The 16,920-nt window shown below is 40.9% G+C and overlaps 1 protein-coding gene across 5 annotated transcripts in view; it reads left to right on the top strand.

Moving 5' to 3' along the window:
- The window catches only part of PRKG1 (protein kinase cGMP-dependent 1), a 1,588,699-nt gene that overhangs the window by 1,258,792 nt on the left and 312,987 nt on the right, over positions 1-16,920 (top strand). For all 5 annotated transcript variants that reach the window (XM_077258875.1, XM_077258877.1, XM_077258873.1 and 2 more), the window contains exon 4: positions 571-676. In XM_077258875.1, coding sequence (XP_077114990.1) covers positions 571-676 — 106 coding nt within the window. The remainder of the gene's footprint in view (positions 1-570; positions 677-16,920) is intronic.

The following is a 16,920-nucleotide window of genomic DNA, read 5'->3' as shown; positions in this document are numbered from 1 at the left end:
ATTTAGTCCAGATATTGGTTTTCAATACATTGCAAAGTGATCTGATATAAATTCACCGGACGCATGTGATGTGTGATGTTGGCACACTGATGTCTTGTGGGTTCAGATGCAGCAGAGCTCAGTTTGTCATTTAACAGAACTCGTTACTTTGCATTATTGGCGGTTTTATATAAAACTGCAGGTTAACCTGTTGCATTAACTTTTTGTTGTGCAGCAAATTACACAATCAGCTCTGCTACATGTCTTACACTAATTTGATTGATTCTTTGAAAAGTCTTGTTACAAACTTTAACAATTCCAGACTAATACATGAAACAATGAAAATAATTTGTGATGCATTCATTCATTAAGGATCACAAACAATTACAAAATACAGGGACAGGTAACCTGGGAATTTACTGTAATGTGTATATATCGGAGAGACCCCCTCCCCGCTAGTAATTGATTGTACACAAGTGTCAGCATGAATGTAATGTATTTTCGGTACTTTAGTATAGATTACTGAGATTACTGTTTATTTTGATGCATAAATGGATGATTCTCACTAATTATTTTTCATTTTTCTTGTAGCACTTACAAATGTGAAGCTATGGGCAATCGATCGACAATGTTTTCAGACCATAATGATGAGGACGGGTCTAATCAAGCACACCGAATATATGGAGTTTTTAAAAAGGTACATTATTTTTTAATCAAATTGTGGTTTGTTTTTTTAAGGCAATTTCTTCTTCTAGCTTTAGATCGATGCATGCGATGAACAATAGCAAAATAATAATGATGCCATCAATTAAGAATAATGAATTTACCTTGTTAAATATAAAATTGTAGATTCTATAAAGGGAATCTGTCAGCAGTTTTTTTTCTATGTAATCTAAAGACAGCAGGAGATAGAGGCTGATGCACAGAATTTAGGGATGTGTCACTTCTTTTTGGCTGCATGCTGTTGTTTATTTACAAAGAAGGTTTTGTCACCAGGAGATTATCACTGCCTGGATTATCACTACCTGTTAGACCGACCACACCCCCTTCTCTGATAAGCAGCTCACTGTCCATAGACAATGTGCACACAAAGCTGTGGTGTGGGCAGAGTTAGCTCTGTGAGCTCTGCTTCATGCTACAGTACATCTAAGGGCTCATACTCACTCGAGAAACTCGGATGAGTCTCGCACGTCAATACCCGGCACTGCACCCGGCACTCAGGAGCGGAACGTGAGGCTTCATGTATTACTATGCAGCCGCACGCTCCGATCTGAGTGCCGGGTATTGACGTGCGAGACTCATCCGAGTTTCTCGCATGTGAGAATGAGCCCTAAGGCCGGGGTCACACTTGCGAGTGTGATACGAGAAACTCACGTGAGTCCCTCTCATCCATACCCGGCACTGCCGCCGGCACTCGGGACCGGAGCATTCAGATGTATGTATTTCTATGCAGCTGCACACTCTGGTCCCGAGTGCCGGCGGCAGTGCCGGGTATGGATGAGAGGGACTCACGCGAGTTACTCGTATCACACTCGCAAGTGTGACCCCGGCCTTAGTTTTACTTTCAACACCACTCCTGACAATCAGCTTGTAACAGGGCTGACGATTGAGCCAACCACCCTCTATTATAGAATTAATGACTAACGTAATCGGAACTCCAGAGTTCAGTTTTGGACTTTTTGGGACAAAGATATGTTCAGTTTACAGATATTTGATTCACCATTTGCAACTTTTCGAGAAGTTGCAAAATTTGGTGCAAATGTAGAGCAGTCCACACCTGGAGCGATTAGATGTACAGCCGAAATTTTTGTTTAACAAATTATGCAACATTTTTCCAAAACATGTGAATTGTTGTTGTAAAAGATACAAAAAAGATTAAACAGGCAAAAAGACCATTTTTAAATTTGTGCAAAACCCATGAGCCATGAGTGCCATTGTCACGAATTTAGTGCAAGAAATGCAAGCGAATACCAAAGAATTAAAAAACTAAAAGTGACTTAGAAACAAGAATTCAAGTGGTGTATTAGGCCCTAAGTGTATTTAGTGTCTACCCACCGAGCCTCACTGACCGCTGCAGCTTGTACTGCGCAGTGTGAGATCTCAGCAGCTGGAGGGACCCTGAGAAGCTGTCAATAGGCAGAGATTGAATTTCAACAATCAAAACGGATTATTCAGCTGATCTGACATGGATTATCAAAGTAAGCACACCAATCTCATCAAGTCTAAGAGATCTATATAATAATCTAAGCACTTTTATTGTATAATCACATCTGCTATAGCCTCACCTGAATTGCCCTCTTTTGCCAGAAATAACTTGACTTTTCCATTGTGTCAGTCAGGATTGCCTTTGATTTAACTAAATCAATGCTGACCAAGTTGACGATATGTTTTAGCAACATATTAATATTCATACACGAGCTTTTACACATACAATATTTATCTCCATTTCCCTTCTAGATTCTTAAGACTCAAGAATGCTGACCCAAAAGTCTGCAACGGATTAAGGAGATAAATGTGAAAAAAAGGATTTTCTCTTTACAGATTTCTGATTTCCTTTCATAGGATATTTTGCATATTAAGCTCTTTAACCTTTGACCCCAATGGAGCTTTTCCTGACAACTGTCAGGATTAATATGGACAAGACCTTAATACTGTGAGCTATATATTATCTAAATACAGCTTAGCCTATAGTTATAGAGCACAAGAAATAATCTAGTAATCTCTTATCTCAGTGTGCCCGGGAATATATTGACAAAACTCTTCACTAGTCTTTCCGGTTTTTGCTTTTCTCTTGGGTATTTTTATGCATTTGCTGACATTTATAGAAATTAGGACATGAGAAATTTAAGGCGTTGCCAATGGCAACTCATCTTCTGTCACTCGACAAAGAAGCTAATGTCTATTTTTTTATTCCATGGAAACGTCAAATAGATTTTCTAGATGTCCTCGGATTTGAATATTTGCATGTTTCTAAATTATCCGCTGAGTCTGTCTTGCCGGAAGAAGGATTTAGGCAAACAACATCTCAAGAGTCTCGCGCTTGAGGGGACTCAAAAGCCTCTTTTCACAAAAAAAGACACCAGTGTTATAATTGATACATGGTAGGTCAGCAGCCTTCGTGGAGATTGTGTTGACTAGTTTCTACAAGCTGCACTGCTCATGGACTATACCACTTTCTATAGAACTATTTTTGCTGAACTTGGTAGTGTGATAATTACAGGGATCTACTGCTAGGGAAACCTTAGAGAGTCCCTATCACCAATCTGGACATGCCCGTTTTATTTAATGAAGCACTCCCATCAAAGTTCTTATCCTTCTAATATATTACACCAGCACTAGTTCTGTTGTCACAGCAATCACTTCCTCTTCAGAATCTTCTGCTCCCTTCTCACAACTTTACCCATCATGCCTTGTGCTGGGCTGCAAGCCAGCAGTGAGCACAGACCTGTAACTCCATACACCCCTCCCACTCCTCCTATCACACACAAGCTCAGCACGAGCTCCTATACAGGACACTGCAGGGAATAGAAGTAATGCACAAAGCACCATTACACCAGCCCTGACAATAAAGATTATCCCCTACTCTTCTCACTGACATGGATAGATGGATGGATGGATAGATGGGACGCAAGGTTGTCAATAGTCCAAAAATTCCAGGACAGTCTGCAAAAATAAATCACATTTTTGCTCTGTCCATAAAAAAAATAGCATATCCTTAATTTGTTTAAAGCTGAAGAAACTGTTTTATATTATTTTGACTGTAATTATCATCATTGAATGCAGCTGATGTCTTTATATCAGAATTATGGCTTGTAGACTATGAAAAAATAAAAAAGTCAAGTTGGCAACTCTGAAAGGATGGATCAATGGATGCATGAATGGGAAGAGATGTAAGTGTATTCATATTATAGAGAGAATACAGCAGGGTATATATACATTACACAGTATACACAGCAGTGTCAGTACATGCACTCTATAGATACGGATGGAAGGGAGAGCTGGGAGCATTCACAGAAATCGAGTGAGCTCTGCTGAATGCAGACCCCGTCCGCCTGCATGGCAAGCCTCATACACCCGTCAGTCTTCAGAGCCCGGAGCTGAGTGAGTTTCTTGTGTGATATCACAGGAAGCAGGAGATTCTTATCCAGAGGTCATGTGGCCAGGACATGACAAAGCAAACTATTTAGTGACGAGCTAATATATGGGAGTTAGGGCACATAAGAGAGACATGGAACTAGTGGCCAACCTCATTAAAGAGGACCGAGCACTATAGCAAAAGTGGCCTGTGTTTGCTCTTATTTTGTTCCCACTGCTCCCCTGACTATTTTATTTTTTAAATCCACTTTGAGATTCCAGAGATATTGAACTTCTGCATTGCTCACATTGTAATATTGCAGAGCAACCTAAAGACATGCCCCCAGAGAATCCTATGAGTCACGACTAGTGTTGAGCGATACCGTCCGATACTTGAAAGTATCGGTATCGGAAAGTATCGGCCGATACCGGCAAAGTATCGGATCTAATCCGATACCGATACCCGATACCAATACAAGTCAATGGGACTCATGTATCGGACGGTATTCCTGATGGTTCCCAGGGTCTGAAGGAGAGGAAACTGGGCGACGCGACCAATCACAAGCCGTGACGTCACGGGAGGCTGGACACGCGCGCATGTTAAAATGCGCGCTTGTCCTGCCTCCCTTGACGTCACGGCTTGTGATTGGTCGCATCGCGTCGCGACCAATCACAAGCCAGAACGTAATTTTAAAATCCTGAAGGACCTAAAATTACGTCACGGCTTGCTGTGATTGGTCGCGTCGCGGCCACATGGGCGACGCGACCAATCACAAGCCGGGACGTCACGGGAGGCAGGACACGCGCGCATTTTAAAATGCGCGCGTGTCCAGCCTCCCGTGACGTCACGGCTTGTGATTGGTCGCGTCGCCCATGTGACCGCGACGTGACCAATCACAAGCCAGAACGTAATTTTAAAATCCTGAAGGACCTAAAATTACGTCACGGCTTGCTGTGATTGGTCGCGTCGCGGCCACATGGGCGGCACGCGACCAATCACAAGCCGGGACTTCAAGTAAGGAAGTAAACGCGCGAATTTTAAGCAAACAACGCTGCCGGTTCCCTCGCTGAGGTCCAGGCTGCGTCGGAGAGGTGAGTATAGCAATATTTTTTATTTTAATTCTCTCTTTTACACATTATTACATTAATGTTGTTTCGATACCGATACCCGATACCACAAAAGTATCGGATCTCGGTATCGGAATTCCGATACCCGCAAGTATCGGCCGATACCCGATACTTGTGGTATCGGAATGCTCAACACTAGTCACGACCCCATGGTAAAAATAATAAAATTACCACTATATAAAAAGGTCCATATCTTTGGAACACTAAGGAAGGTTAAATTATATATACTGTATACACTCAATGGGACAGCTGGAATCAAATATGAGCACAGACTCATCACTTTTGACTTGGAGACAGGACCTCTTTCATTTTCAATGATGATGGTTTGTGATTGAAAATTATACTCATGCTTTGGGAGTATGCAAAGTACGTAGCAAGAAATTCTGCCCCAACCAACTAGACTCCAGTTATCCCAACATGTCCAGTGTAGCATGAACCTCCTGAAGATATAATATAAATGGTTGGTAAATCTTTTACATAATAAAAGATGGCTCTAAGTAACTTTACTATCCATATGCTATCCTTGTGGGTGGGTTTGTACCCATGTGATATACAGAGTAGTGGTATTATTTGAACATACAGTAGGCAGCTGTGCTTTAAATTCCCATTTTTCAAAAAGGGGCTGTCCAGTGTTAAGCTTTATGTGACTGCAGACTTGTGAGTACTCACACAGGGTTCATTGCGCGCCATTAGGATTCTCCAGCGCTGGGAACCGTGGTCATGTGACCACAAGTATGTGATATGAATAATCCCGGCCACATTCCAATTAGATGTGCGCGGTCTCACTTAATATAAGTGTATTGAGCAAGGCCAGAAACAGTCTAGTTGGAATGTGGCTGGGAGTATGCATATCATATACTTTCGGTCATGTGACTGCCCACTGGAGAACGGTGCGTAGAGCGCAGTGAGGATTCACACTCAAGTCTCATAGTTTAAGACCAGTCAACCTCTTTAACTATCTTAAAATAAAGGTGAAAAAAAACAAAAAAGGTAAAAAGGGAAAGACAAAAGAAGTAAATGAATATACACAAGGCCCTTACTAGATTTTCTCTCCTACTATCCAAGGCACCAGGGCAATCAACTGAGAATGCTGGGTGTAGCCTTCATGTCATAGACCACGTCCTCGAGAGCACAACTCACTAGAGGGATCGTTATTTGCATACCAGTGTGGTAACTTGTCTTTCCAAATTACAGTGCCTTGCGAAAGTATTTGGCCCCCTGGAACTTTTCAACCTTTTCCCACATATCCTGCTTCAAACATAAAGATACCAAATGTAAATTTTTGGTGAAGAATCAACAACAAGTGGAACATAATTGTGAAAATTCAAAAACTGAAAAGTGGGGCGTGCAATATTATTCGGCCCCTTTAACTTAACACTTTGTGGCGCCACCTTTTGCTGCGCTTACAGCTGCAAGTGGCTTGGGGTATGTCTCTATCAGTTTTGTACATCGAGAGACTGAAATTCTTGCCCATTCTTCCTTGGCAAACAGCTCGAGCTCAGTGAGGTTTGATGGAGATCGTTTGTGAACAGCAGTTTTTCAGCTCTTTCCACAGATTCTCGATTGGATTGAGGTCTGGACTTTGACTTGGCCATTCTAACACCTGGATACATTTGTTTGTGAACCATTCCATTGTAGATTTTGCTTTATGTTTGGGATCATTGTCTTGTTGGAAGACAAATCTCCGTCCCAGTCTCAGGGGTCGAATACTTTCGCAAGGCACTATATATTATGTATTTTAACATGTTATACAGAAGTACTCTTCTACTTTTTTTTTTTACTCTACTGTGATTTTGGCCACAACGCCTGTCATGCAGTCATAGTTTGCTAGGTGTCGTTGCAACATCATTGCACAATGCAAGTGAATGGGATCACAAAGACTCCATGGAGTACTGAGACTGCGGCAAGCAAGTCGCTGATTGTCGAACCGCATTGCATCTAGTTACCTAGGAGCCCCTTTAAGTTTCACACTTTGCATAGCTGACACCTAGTACTACCATTGTTTTTTTGTTAAAAAAATAGGGATAAAATTCTATTCAATGATTACCTGGCCGGATAAAAAACAAGACTTTGAAGAAAATTAATTCTTGTGTGTATGAAAAACAATGCAATTATGTCCAATTAATTTCCGATGCTCCTGTCACAATGCAGACAGCGGAAATGGTGCTAATTTTTATAATCATGTTTTTTACTATTTGACATTCACTTTACAGTCCGTGCACACAAAGTTCTTTGCAAGAACTTTGCTTTTGAAGGCTGCTCTTGCCATGAGTCGTAGAGCACAGCCACCCACTCACCCAAGCAGAACTGAAATGAAGTCTAATGCCACAGATGTGCCAGCGGATCACAAGCTGCCATTCGCTAACTGTCCGCTGCAGACTTATTTGCTTACATCAATGCCAAATACATGTTGATCGTGGAGGAAAAAGCAAAGCCAAATTCACTTAACCAGTTGTCAATTAAATACTCTAAAGACATAAAAGAAAAAAAAAGCACAAATCAAACTATTGAAATGTATCTAGCAGAATGTTAGTGGTGGATAGTGGAAGCGATTGTAAACATGTCACGATAGGACTGGCAAGTAAACTGGGACCAGGGGCACCTTTCCTTGCCCTAACACTAGGGGGCGGCCTAAATTGCCCTGTTCCCCAAGATACCTCAGATGGCGAGGATGCCGGGGCCTCCGCTCTTGCCCTGTCTCCTAGCTGCAGCCCTGAGATAATCCCTTTCCCCCACCCGGGGAAGAGAGGTGCTACCGTGTACCACAGTACACCAACCCAACAAACAGGATAGCAAAGACAAGGGTAAAAGAAAACTCCACTCACACAAAAAATACTCTCACAAGTTACAGAGGTATTCACCAGAGTGTGAAAGACGGGGGAAGAAAATAAGGTAGGCAAGGATGAGGAATTTCCAAGTGAACAAACCAAGCAACAGTAGCACAATAAGCTCCTCCAGCTCTCCAAACACCAGCTCCTCACTCTCCAGATCTATGCAGCAAGTGCTAACTCAGACAAGTACCTGCCCAGCAGGCATAGCTTTTATAGGAGAGAGGAATGGTTAACTGAGCACAGCTGAATGCAGGGATTTCCACATGGCCGATTAGCCCCTGTCCCGCTGAAAGAAAACATACACATTTAATACACCAGAGAAGTGCTTCTTCTCAGCGGCGAATCAGGAGCCATCAGACGCTGCAGTCTTCTGGCTCTGCTATGTCGCGGTAACCCCGTGACAAAACAGCAAAATAACCACTAAACATCTCAGTATTGAGGGCTGTGATCAGACTTCATTGTCTCAGGGTTGAGTTTTAAATTTGAAAAGATCTGTGTAATTGTGTCTGCGCATTTGCATGCCGGTAATAGGCTCTGGCATCCCTACCCCTCACTATTTGACTAATGCATTAGTATCGGAAGAGAAGCCATTTGGTTCTGCTACATTGTAGATTAGCTCCATGGTTCAGACTTCTAATGTTTTATGGAACTTCTTTCAGGAATTCTGCTATAACTACATGTTCTTTCCTTAGGGCTCATGCAGAAGACCATAATAATTGGACGAGTGCTATCCATCGTTTTGACGGATAGCACTTGTCCCTTTGCACATATCTGATTTTTTCCTGGGGAAAAAAAATTGCTGCATGCCCGAGTTTGATCCGATATTCGAATCGCACTCGGCCATACAGGTCAATGAGTCAGTGGAAAATATTGGACAGCACTCGGGTGACATCACAGAATGTAGAAGACATTTTTTTCTCCATCTTCTCCTCATCCAAGAGAATTGGATCACACTATGATCACACTCACAGAGTTTGATCCGTGTGTGATTTTTATAATTAACCCACTTTTATCTGATGAATTTGCGCTAATGTGACCATAACCTTACAGTGATGCATATGGGTTAATTAAAGTCTTCTCTATAATTTGGTAAATATTGAAGTTCTGCCTGCTTTTTTCAATTATACTGTATATATTATATATTTTGCAAGATTAGATATTTTTGCTTGGAAGGCCTTACATCCATCATTTCAGATATATGTAGTGTGCTGTTCTATTTTTTATTATGGATGGATTGATGGATCGATAGATAGATAGATAGATAGATAGATAGATAGATAGATAGATAGATAGATAGATAGATAGATAGATGAAAAAAAGAAAGACAGCACAAAAAAATAGAAAAAAAGGGCTTTAATGCCTGAACGGCGTGGCGACGTTTCGGATATCTTTATCCTTTTTCAAGCTTGGCTTGAAAAAGGATAAAGATATCCGAAACGTCGCCACGCCGTTCAGGCATTAAAGCCCTTTTTTTCTATTTTTTTTGTGCTGTCTTTCTTTTTTTCATCTATTACCAAAGACCATTTCAACAGTGGTTGGGAAGACGCTGCACTACAATTTGGTAATATAAGATGCTGTTCCGATTTTGAACTAGATAGATAGATAGATATATAGATAGATAAAAAGTTGGGTAGTTTTCCTGTAAAAAGACTGTGTTAAGACTAACGAGTAAGTGAGATCTGTAGCCTCAGTGATGAGTGTGTGAAGGAAGAAGTGCAACATAAGTAGCAATATTTTTGTTTTCTGTGATTGAATCAGCTGGTAGGGTAATACAACCCCTGGCAAAAATTATGGAATCACCGGCCTTAGAGGATGTTCATTCAGTTGTTTAATTTTGTAGAAAAAAAGCAGATCACATACATGGCACAGAACTAAAGTCTTTTCAAATGGCAACTTTCTGGCTTTAAGAAACACTAAAAGAGACCAAGAAAAAAAATGTGATAGCCAGTAATGGTTACTTTTTTTAACCAAGCATAGGGGAAAAATAATGGAATCACTCAATTATGATGAAAAAATTATGGAATCACCCTGTAAATTTTCATTCCCAAAACTAACACCTGCATCAAATTAGATCTGCTCATTAGTCTGCATCTAAAAAGGAGTGATCACACCTTGAAGAGCTGTTGCACAAAGTGGACTGACACGAATCATGGCTCCAACACGAGAGATGTCAATTGAAATGAAGGAGAGGATTATCAAACTCTTAAAAGAGGGTAAATCATCACACAATGTTGCAAAAGATGTTGGTTGTTCACAGTCAGCTGTGTCTAAAATCTGGACCAAATACAAACAACATGGGAAGGTTGTTAAAGGCAAACATGCTGGTAGACCAAGGAAGACATCAAAGCATCAAGACCGGAAACTTAAAGCAATATGTCTCCAAAACAGGAAATGCACAACAAAACAAATGAGGAACGAATGGGTGGAAACTGGAGTCAACATCTGTGACCTAACTGTAAGAAACCGCCTAAAGGAAATGGGATTTACATACAGAAAAGCTAAACGAAAGCCATCATTAACACCTAAACAGAAAAAAACAAGGTTACAATGGGCTAAGGAAAACCAATCGTGGACTGTGGATGACTGGATGAAAGTCATATTCAGTGATGAATCGCGAATCTGCATTGGGCAAGGTGATGATGCTGGAACTTTTGTTTGGTGCCATTCCAATGAGATTTATAAAGATGACTGCCTGAAGAGAACATGCAAATTTCCACAGTCATTGATGTTATGGGGCTGCATGTCAGGTAAAGGCACTGGGGAGATGGCTGTTGTTACATCTTCAATAAATGCTCAAGTTTATGTTGAAATTTTGGACACTTTTCTTATCCCATCAATTGAAAGGATGTTTGGGGATGGTGAAATTATTTTTCAAGATAATAATGCATCCTGCCATAGAGCAAAAACTTTGAAAAATGTCACATAAGGTCAATGTCATGTCCTGCAAATAGTCTGGATCTCAATCCAATTGAAAATCATTGGTGGAAGGTGAAGAAAATGGTCGATGACAAGGCGTCAACCTGCAAAGCTGATCTGGCAACAGCAATCAGAGAAAGTTGGAGCCAGATTGATGATGAGTACTTTTTGACACTCATTAAGTCCATGCCTCAGAGACTGCAAGCTGTTATAAAAGCCAGAGGTGGTGCAACAAAATACTAGTGATGTGTTGGAGTGGGTTTTTTTTGTTTGATTTTCATGATTCCGTAATTTTTCCCTCAGAATTGAGTGATTCCATAATTTTTCCCTTATGCTTGGTTATACAAAGTAACCATTACTGACTACCACATTTTTTTCTTGATTTCTTTTAGTGTTTCTTAAAGCCAGAAAGTTGCCATTTGAAATGACTTTAGTTTTGTGCCGTGTCTTTTGATCTGCTTTTTTTCTACAAAATTAAACAACTGAATGAACATCCTCCAAGACCGGTGATTCCATAATTTTTGCCAGGGGTTGTACAAATGGAATATACTAGGCTCTGTGTGGTGAAGTAAAATATACCAATAAGGTGAGCTCAGTTACATTGGATACAACTAGAACCCAAGTAGGTAGATCTGTGGGTTAGTGGCTAGACCTGACACCGCACAGGCAAAGAGAACTGAAGAGAAGGAAACAAGTAGGTCGGACTTGTGTGATATTGTGAACATAGACTGAGCTTGAGTGGAAGTATTTAAGATCGTCTTGCCAAAATGATAAGATATTGTTCCTTGTAAGTGATGAGCCGCCATATTTAATCAAAATAACTGTGTCTCTGCATAACACAGAAGATGTGAGCAAAGCTGTTTTGTGCCTGCTACCTTTTACACATACATTGTATCAGTTTTATCAGTAAAGAAGACTATTATTTCTATACAATGGACTACTTACTTTATAGAGATTGTAATACCCTGATGATTCTGGATGAATCCTACATTATTTTTTGGACCTTTTTATCTGCATCTCCGAGGCTCAAATGTGGTAAATTTCATATTCTAAATAAATGTATACTATATATGTATGGGGTATACACTGATATTTCCTTATATAATATTAAGAATTGAAGCAAAGACTTAACAAAAGACTATAAAATCATTCCAAATAGGATATTACATGACAGATTGGTTTCTAATGTTGATAAAAGAAATTATTCAGAAGGAATATTGATAGGAATATTCACTGTACACTTTAATGTCTGTATATAATGCAGTAGAATGTGTTAAATAATGATGAAGACAAATTAATAAATCCAAGGCTCTACCTTTCTTTCTGACAGCGTCCCAGTGACCATGCAGGTCTGCTGGATTCTTTATGGTGATCTGTGATTGAAGGCTTATGGGGAGGGCAGGTGTTTTCAGCATGAACTGTAAACCTTTGATTTCTATGAGGGGCAACAAAGGACCTTACTAGGATGATAAATTGGCATGTCTGGCAGGAAACAGCTTGTTAAACAAGAGTGTGGTGCATCAAAATGGAAACCACTCACTGTGTAATATAGACCACAGGTGGTGGCTGGTAATAGGACATTTGCTGGTAATATCAAAAGCTGCAACCTTCAGAGAATGCTCTCCCCTCCTATGAAGCAGAAGTTTTCTTTACAGGATAGATTTTGAGAAAAGTCATGAATATCAAAAGATGATAAATTTTCATATTTAGTTAAAGCAAGATTTCAATTTCCTGACTTCACGAGAAATATGTTATAGATAAAGAGAGCTGGATATTCTGCCACTAAAGATACATTCACTTTATTTTTTTTCTGACTGCTGTGCAAAAAACTGACTTCACACAGACATCATTCGGATCAATGTTATTCAATTCGGTTGTTCAGATGACCATTTTTTCATGTGGACAGAATGCTAAAAAAAAATGACACCACTCAATATTATCTTCCATATTTTCGATGACATTCACCCAGTCAGGTCTATGGGGGTGCACAGCACAGCATTCCAAGAAAAAAACTTGCTACCCACAGTAAAATTTGGTGGAGGTTCCATCATGCTTTGGGGCTGTGTGGCCAATACCGGCACCGGGAATCTTGTTAAAGTTGAGGGACGCATGGATTCCTCTCAGTATCAGCAGATTCTTGACAATAATGTTCATGAATCAGTGACAAAGTTGAAGTTACGCAGGGGATGGATCTTTCAGCAAGACAATGATCCAAAACACCGCTCCAAATCTACTCAGGCATTCATGCAGAGGAACCATTACACTGTTCTGGAATGGCCATCCCAGTCCCCAGACCTGAATATCATTGAACATCTGTGGGATCATTTGAAGAGGGCTGTCCATGCTCTGCGACCATCAAACTTAACTGAACTGGAATTGTTTTGTAAAGAGGAATGGTCAAAAATACCTTCATCCAGGATCCAGGAACTCATTAAAAGCTACAGGAAGCGACTAGAGGCTGTTATTTTTGCAAAAGATCTCCTAAATATTAATGTCACTTTTCTGGTGAGGTGCCCATACTTATGCACCTGTCAAATTTTGTTTGAATGCAGATTGCACATTTTCTGTTAGTACAATAAACCTCATTTCAAGGCAGAAACATTACTGTGTCCAACAGTTATTAGATATATGAAACTGAAATAGCTGTTGCAAAAAAACAATTTTTATAAAACATTAAGCTTAAGATTAAAAGGGGTGCCCAAACTTTTTCATATAACTGTAGATAGATAGATAGATAGATAGATAGATAGATAGATAGATAGATAGATATTAGAAACAGGCACCTGGCACAACCAGGCATGCTCCTGAGGTCCACGGCACCTTTGGAGCACTAGTTTCCCTTTCAAATCCGATTTTCCAATGACAATAGGACAAGTCACGAGGTTACTGCAACGCAGCAGAGCCAGAAGACCGCAGTGTCTGGTTGCTCCTACTCCGCCGCTGAGAAGAAGCACTTCTCCAGTGTATTAAACGTGTTTATTTCTTCCAGCAGAACAGTGGTTAATTGTCCATGTTAGACATCCCTGTGTTCAGCTGTGCTCGGTTAGCCACTAAAATCTGGGCTCTATTACCTAGTCCTTTTCAGAGTTAGCACTTGCTGCATGACAAAAGGAGGGAGAGAAGTTGGTATGAGAAGGAGTGTAGGAGGAGTTATAAGTGACTGTTGTTTGGTTTGCACGCTTGATAGTCCCTTATCCTTCCCTGGTGGATTCCTCTGTCATATGTGAGTGAATATTTTGTGTGTGTGGAGGTTTCAGAATCCCATTGTCTTAGTTACTCTGTTTGTCGGTTGGTGTACTACGGTGCACAGTAGCGCCTCCTCTTCCCTGGGTGGGGGAAGGGGAAAGACGAAGGGCTAACTTAGGAGTTAGGACAAGGGTGGAGGCCACGGCGTCTGCGCCATTTGAAGTATTACGGGGAACAGGGTGAGCTCGGGTGCCCCCAGTGTTATGGCCAAGAAAGGAGCCCCTGGTCTCAGGTCACTCAACAGCTGTTTCGTGACAGTATATGTGCAGTACTAATGGAGGCCTACAGCATCTGCCATGAATAAATGCCTCAGAAAGTTAATAGGAAATGCATATTTTAAAAATTTATTCAAGACTGTAATATTGCAGTGTATTACATAAGTGATCACAGACCAACAAAAATTTAAAAAACTATATAAATGTTCATATCACTCCCAGAGCATAAAGTCTAAAAACTAAAAAGAAAAAAAGATCATATCGTCACACCTCAAGATTCAATCTGGCAGTCTTGTGTTTGTCTGCCGGCGTCTATCCACCGAGCCACTAGAAATGCAGTTGCTGTTCTGGTGCTGATTACTCTTTGACTCTTTGTCTGTTTGTCCACTCCATTTTCACATCAGGTTTTTTCTATTTGGCCTATCCTATCACTCTGCGGGGGCTTATATTTAAACCTCACTCCTTACTCTGTTCCCTGCTGGTGATAGCTTGCAACTACTATAAATAAATAATAATAATAACTACCCAGTTTAGTGGTGAAGGAGTAGTCCAAATTTGTGGATGTTAATTGATGTTAACTCAAGGAGTTATTTGTGAGATTTTGCTTCTGTGTTTAATTCCTTATCCTCTCCCATTTGGTTGAATGTTCTTATTGTTCCCTTGTTCTCTACTTTGTTGTTTTTAAGCGTATTTGTGTGATTGCAGTTTCCTTTCATTCCCATGTCTGTCTGGTTTGTACTATCTGTTTCACATCTGTCCATAAGTCCCTGGGTGGGGGAGGGGGTAGTTTCAGTGTGCATTCAAGAGCATTGTAAGATTTGTGACTCAGGCCTCTCTACCTTTAAGAGTACCACTGGGACAGGAATAGTAAGGATCCCAGCTCCAGGTATAGTTGCATGCCCTCTCTTCCTTACTGCAGGCTGGCACATTATGACAGTCACATGGCTAGCTGTCTAAACTTTTAAAACATATTTTAAGTCAATTTTGGCTGCTGATTACGAATATGAACTCCGTTTTTGGCTTTCACATCAGGATTTTGAAATATTTTAAATTTTTGATGAAAATTACTCCTATCTAATGTTTTATGATAAAAACACATGATTTTCTATACTAAATTGTATATTTTTAATCAAGGAATAACAAAGATTACAAAGTCTATGTACAGCAAATCAAATATACTTACAGAATTAAACTCCAAAATATAAAAACACATATACACTCACTGGCCACTTTATTAGGTACACCTGTCCAACTTCTTGTTAACACTTAATTTCTAATCAGCCAATCACATGGCGGCAACTCAGTGCATTTAGGCATGTAGACATGGTCAAGACAATCTCCTGCAGTTCAAACCGAGCATCAGTATGGGGAAGAAAGGTGATTTGAGTGCCTTTGAACGTGGCATGGTTGTTGGTGCCAGAAGGGCTGGTCTGAGTATTTCAGAAACTGCTGATCTACTGGAATTTTCACGCACAACCATCTCTAGGGTTTACTGAGAATGGTCCGAAAAAGAAAAAAAATCCAGTGAGCGGCAGTTCTGTGGGCGGAAATGCCTTGTTGATGCCAGAGGTCAGAGGAGAATGGGCAGACTGGTTCGAGCTGATAGAAAGGCAACAGTGACTCAAATCGCCACCCGTTACAACCAAGGTAGGCCTAAGAGCATCTCTGAACGCACAGTGCGTCGAACTTTGAGGCAGATGGGCTACAGCAGCAGAAGACCACACCGGGTACCACTCCTTTCAGCTAAGAACAGGAAACTGAGGCTACAATTTGTACAAGCTCATCGAAATTGGACAGTAGAAGATTGGAAAAACGTTGCTTGGTCTGATGAGTCTCTATTTCTGCTGCGACATTCGGATGGTAGGGTCAGAATTTGGCGTAAACAACATGAAAGCATGGATCCATCCTGCCTTGTATGGAGCATCTTTGGGATGTGCAGCCGACAAATCTGCGGCAACTGTGTGATGCCATCATGTCAATATGGACCAAAATCTCTGAGGAATGCTTCCAGCACCTTGTTGAATCTATGCCACGAAGAATTGAGGCAGTTCTGAAGGCAAAAGGGGGTCCAACCCGTTACTAGCATGGTGTACCTAATAAAGTGGCCGGTGAGTGTATATGGCACACAGATGAATGGCAAATGGCAGTTATTTGAACTTTCCTTTCTTGGCTGATCTGTGATGTACAGCTTCTGGGTTGTCTCTCATCAAGCTCCAGCAATAGTCAGCCATCATTTGTGAGTCCCACCGGCCTTGATACCATTCTTCCATTGTTTTAACCCCTTAATCCCATATGACGTACTATCCCGTCAAGGTGACCTGGGACTTAATTCCCAGTGACGGGTTAGTACCTCATATGCGATCGGCCGCGCTCACGGTGGGAGCGCGGTCAATCGCGGCCGGGTGTCAGCTGACTATCGCAGCTGACATCTTACATAGTTACATAGTTACATAGTTATTAAGGTTGAAGGAAGACTGTAAGTCCATCTAGTTCAACCCATAGCCTAACCTAACATGCCCTAACATGTTGAT

Source organism: Ranitomeya variabilis, chromosome 4 (assembly GCF_051348905.1).
Source record: "Ranitomeya variabilis isolate aRanVar5 chromosome 4, aRanVar5.hap1, whole genome shotgun sequence".
Classification (NCBI taxonomy): domain Eukaryota; kingdom Metazoa; phylum Chordata; class Amphibia; order Anura; family Dendrobatidae; genus Ranitomeya; species Ranitomeya variabilis.
The sequence above is the reverse complement of the archived record's forward strand: the minus strand, read 5'-3'. Positions and strand labels throughout refer to the sequence as shown.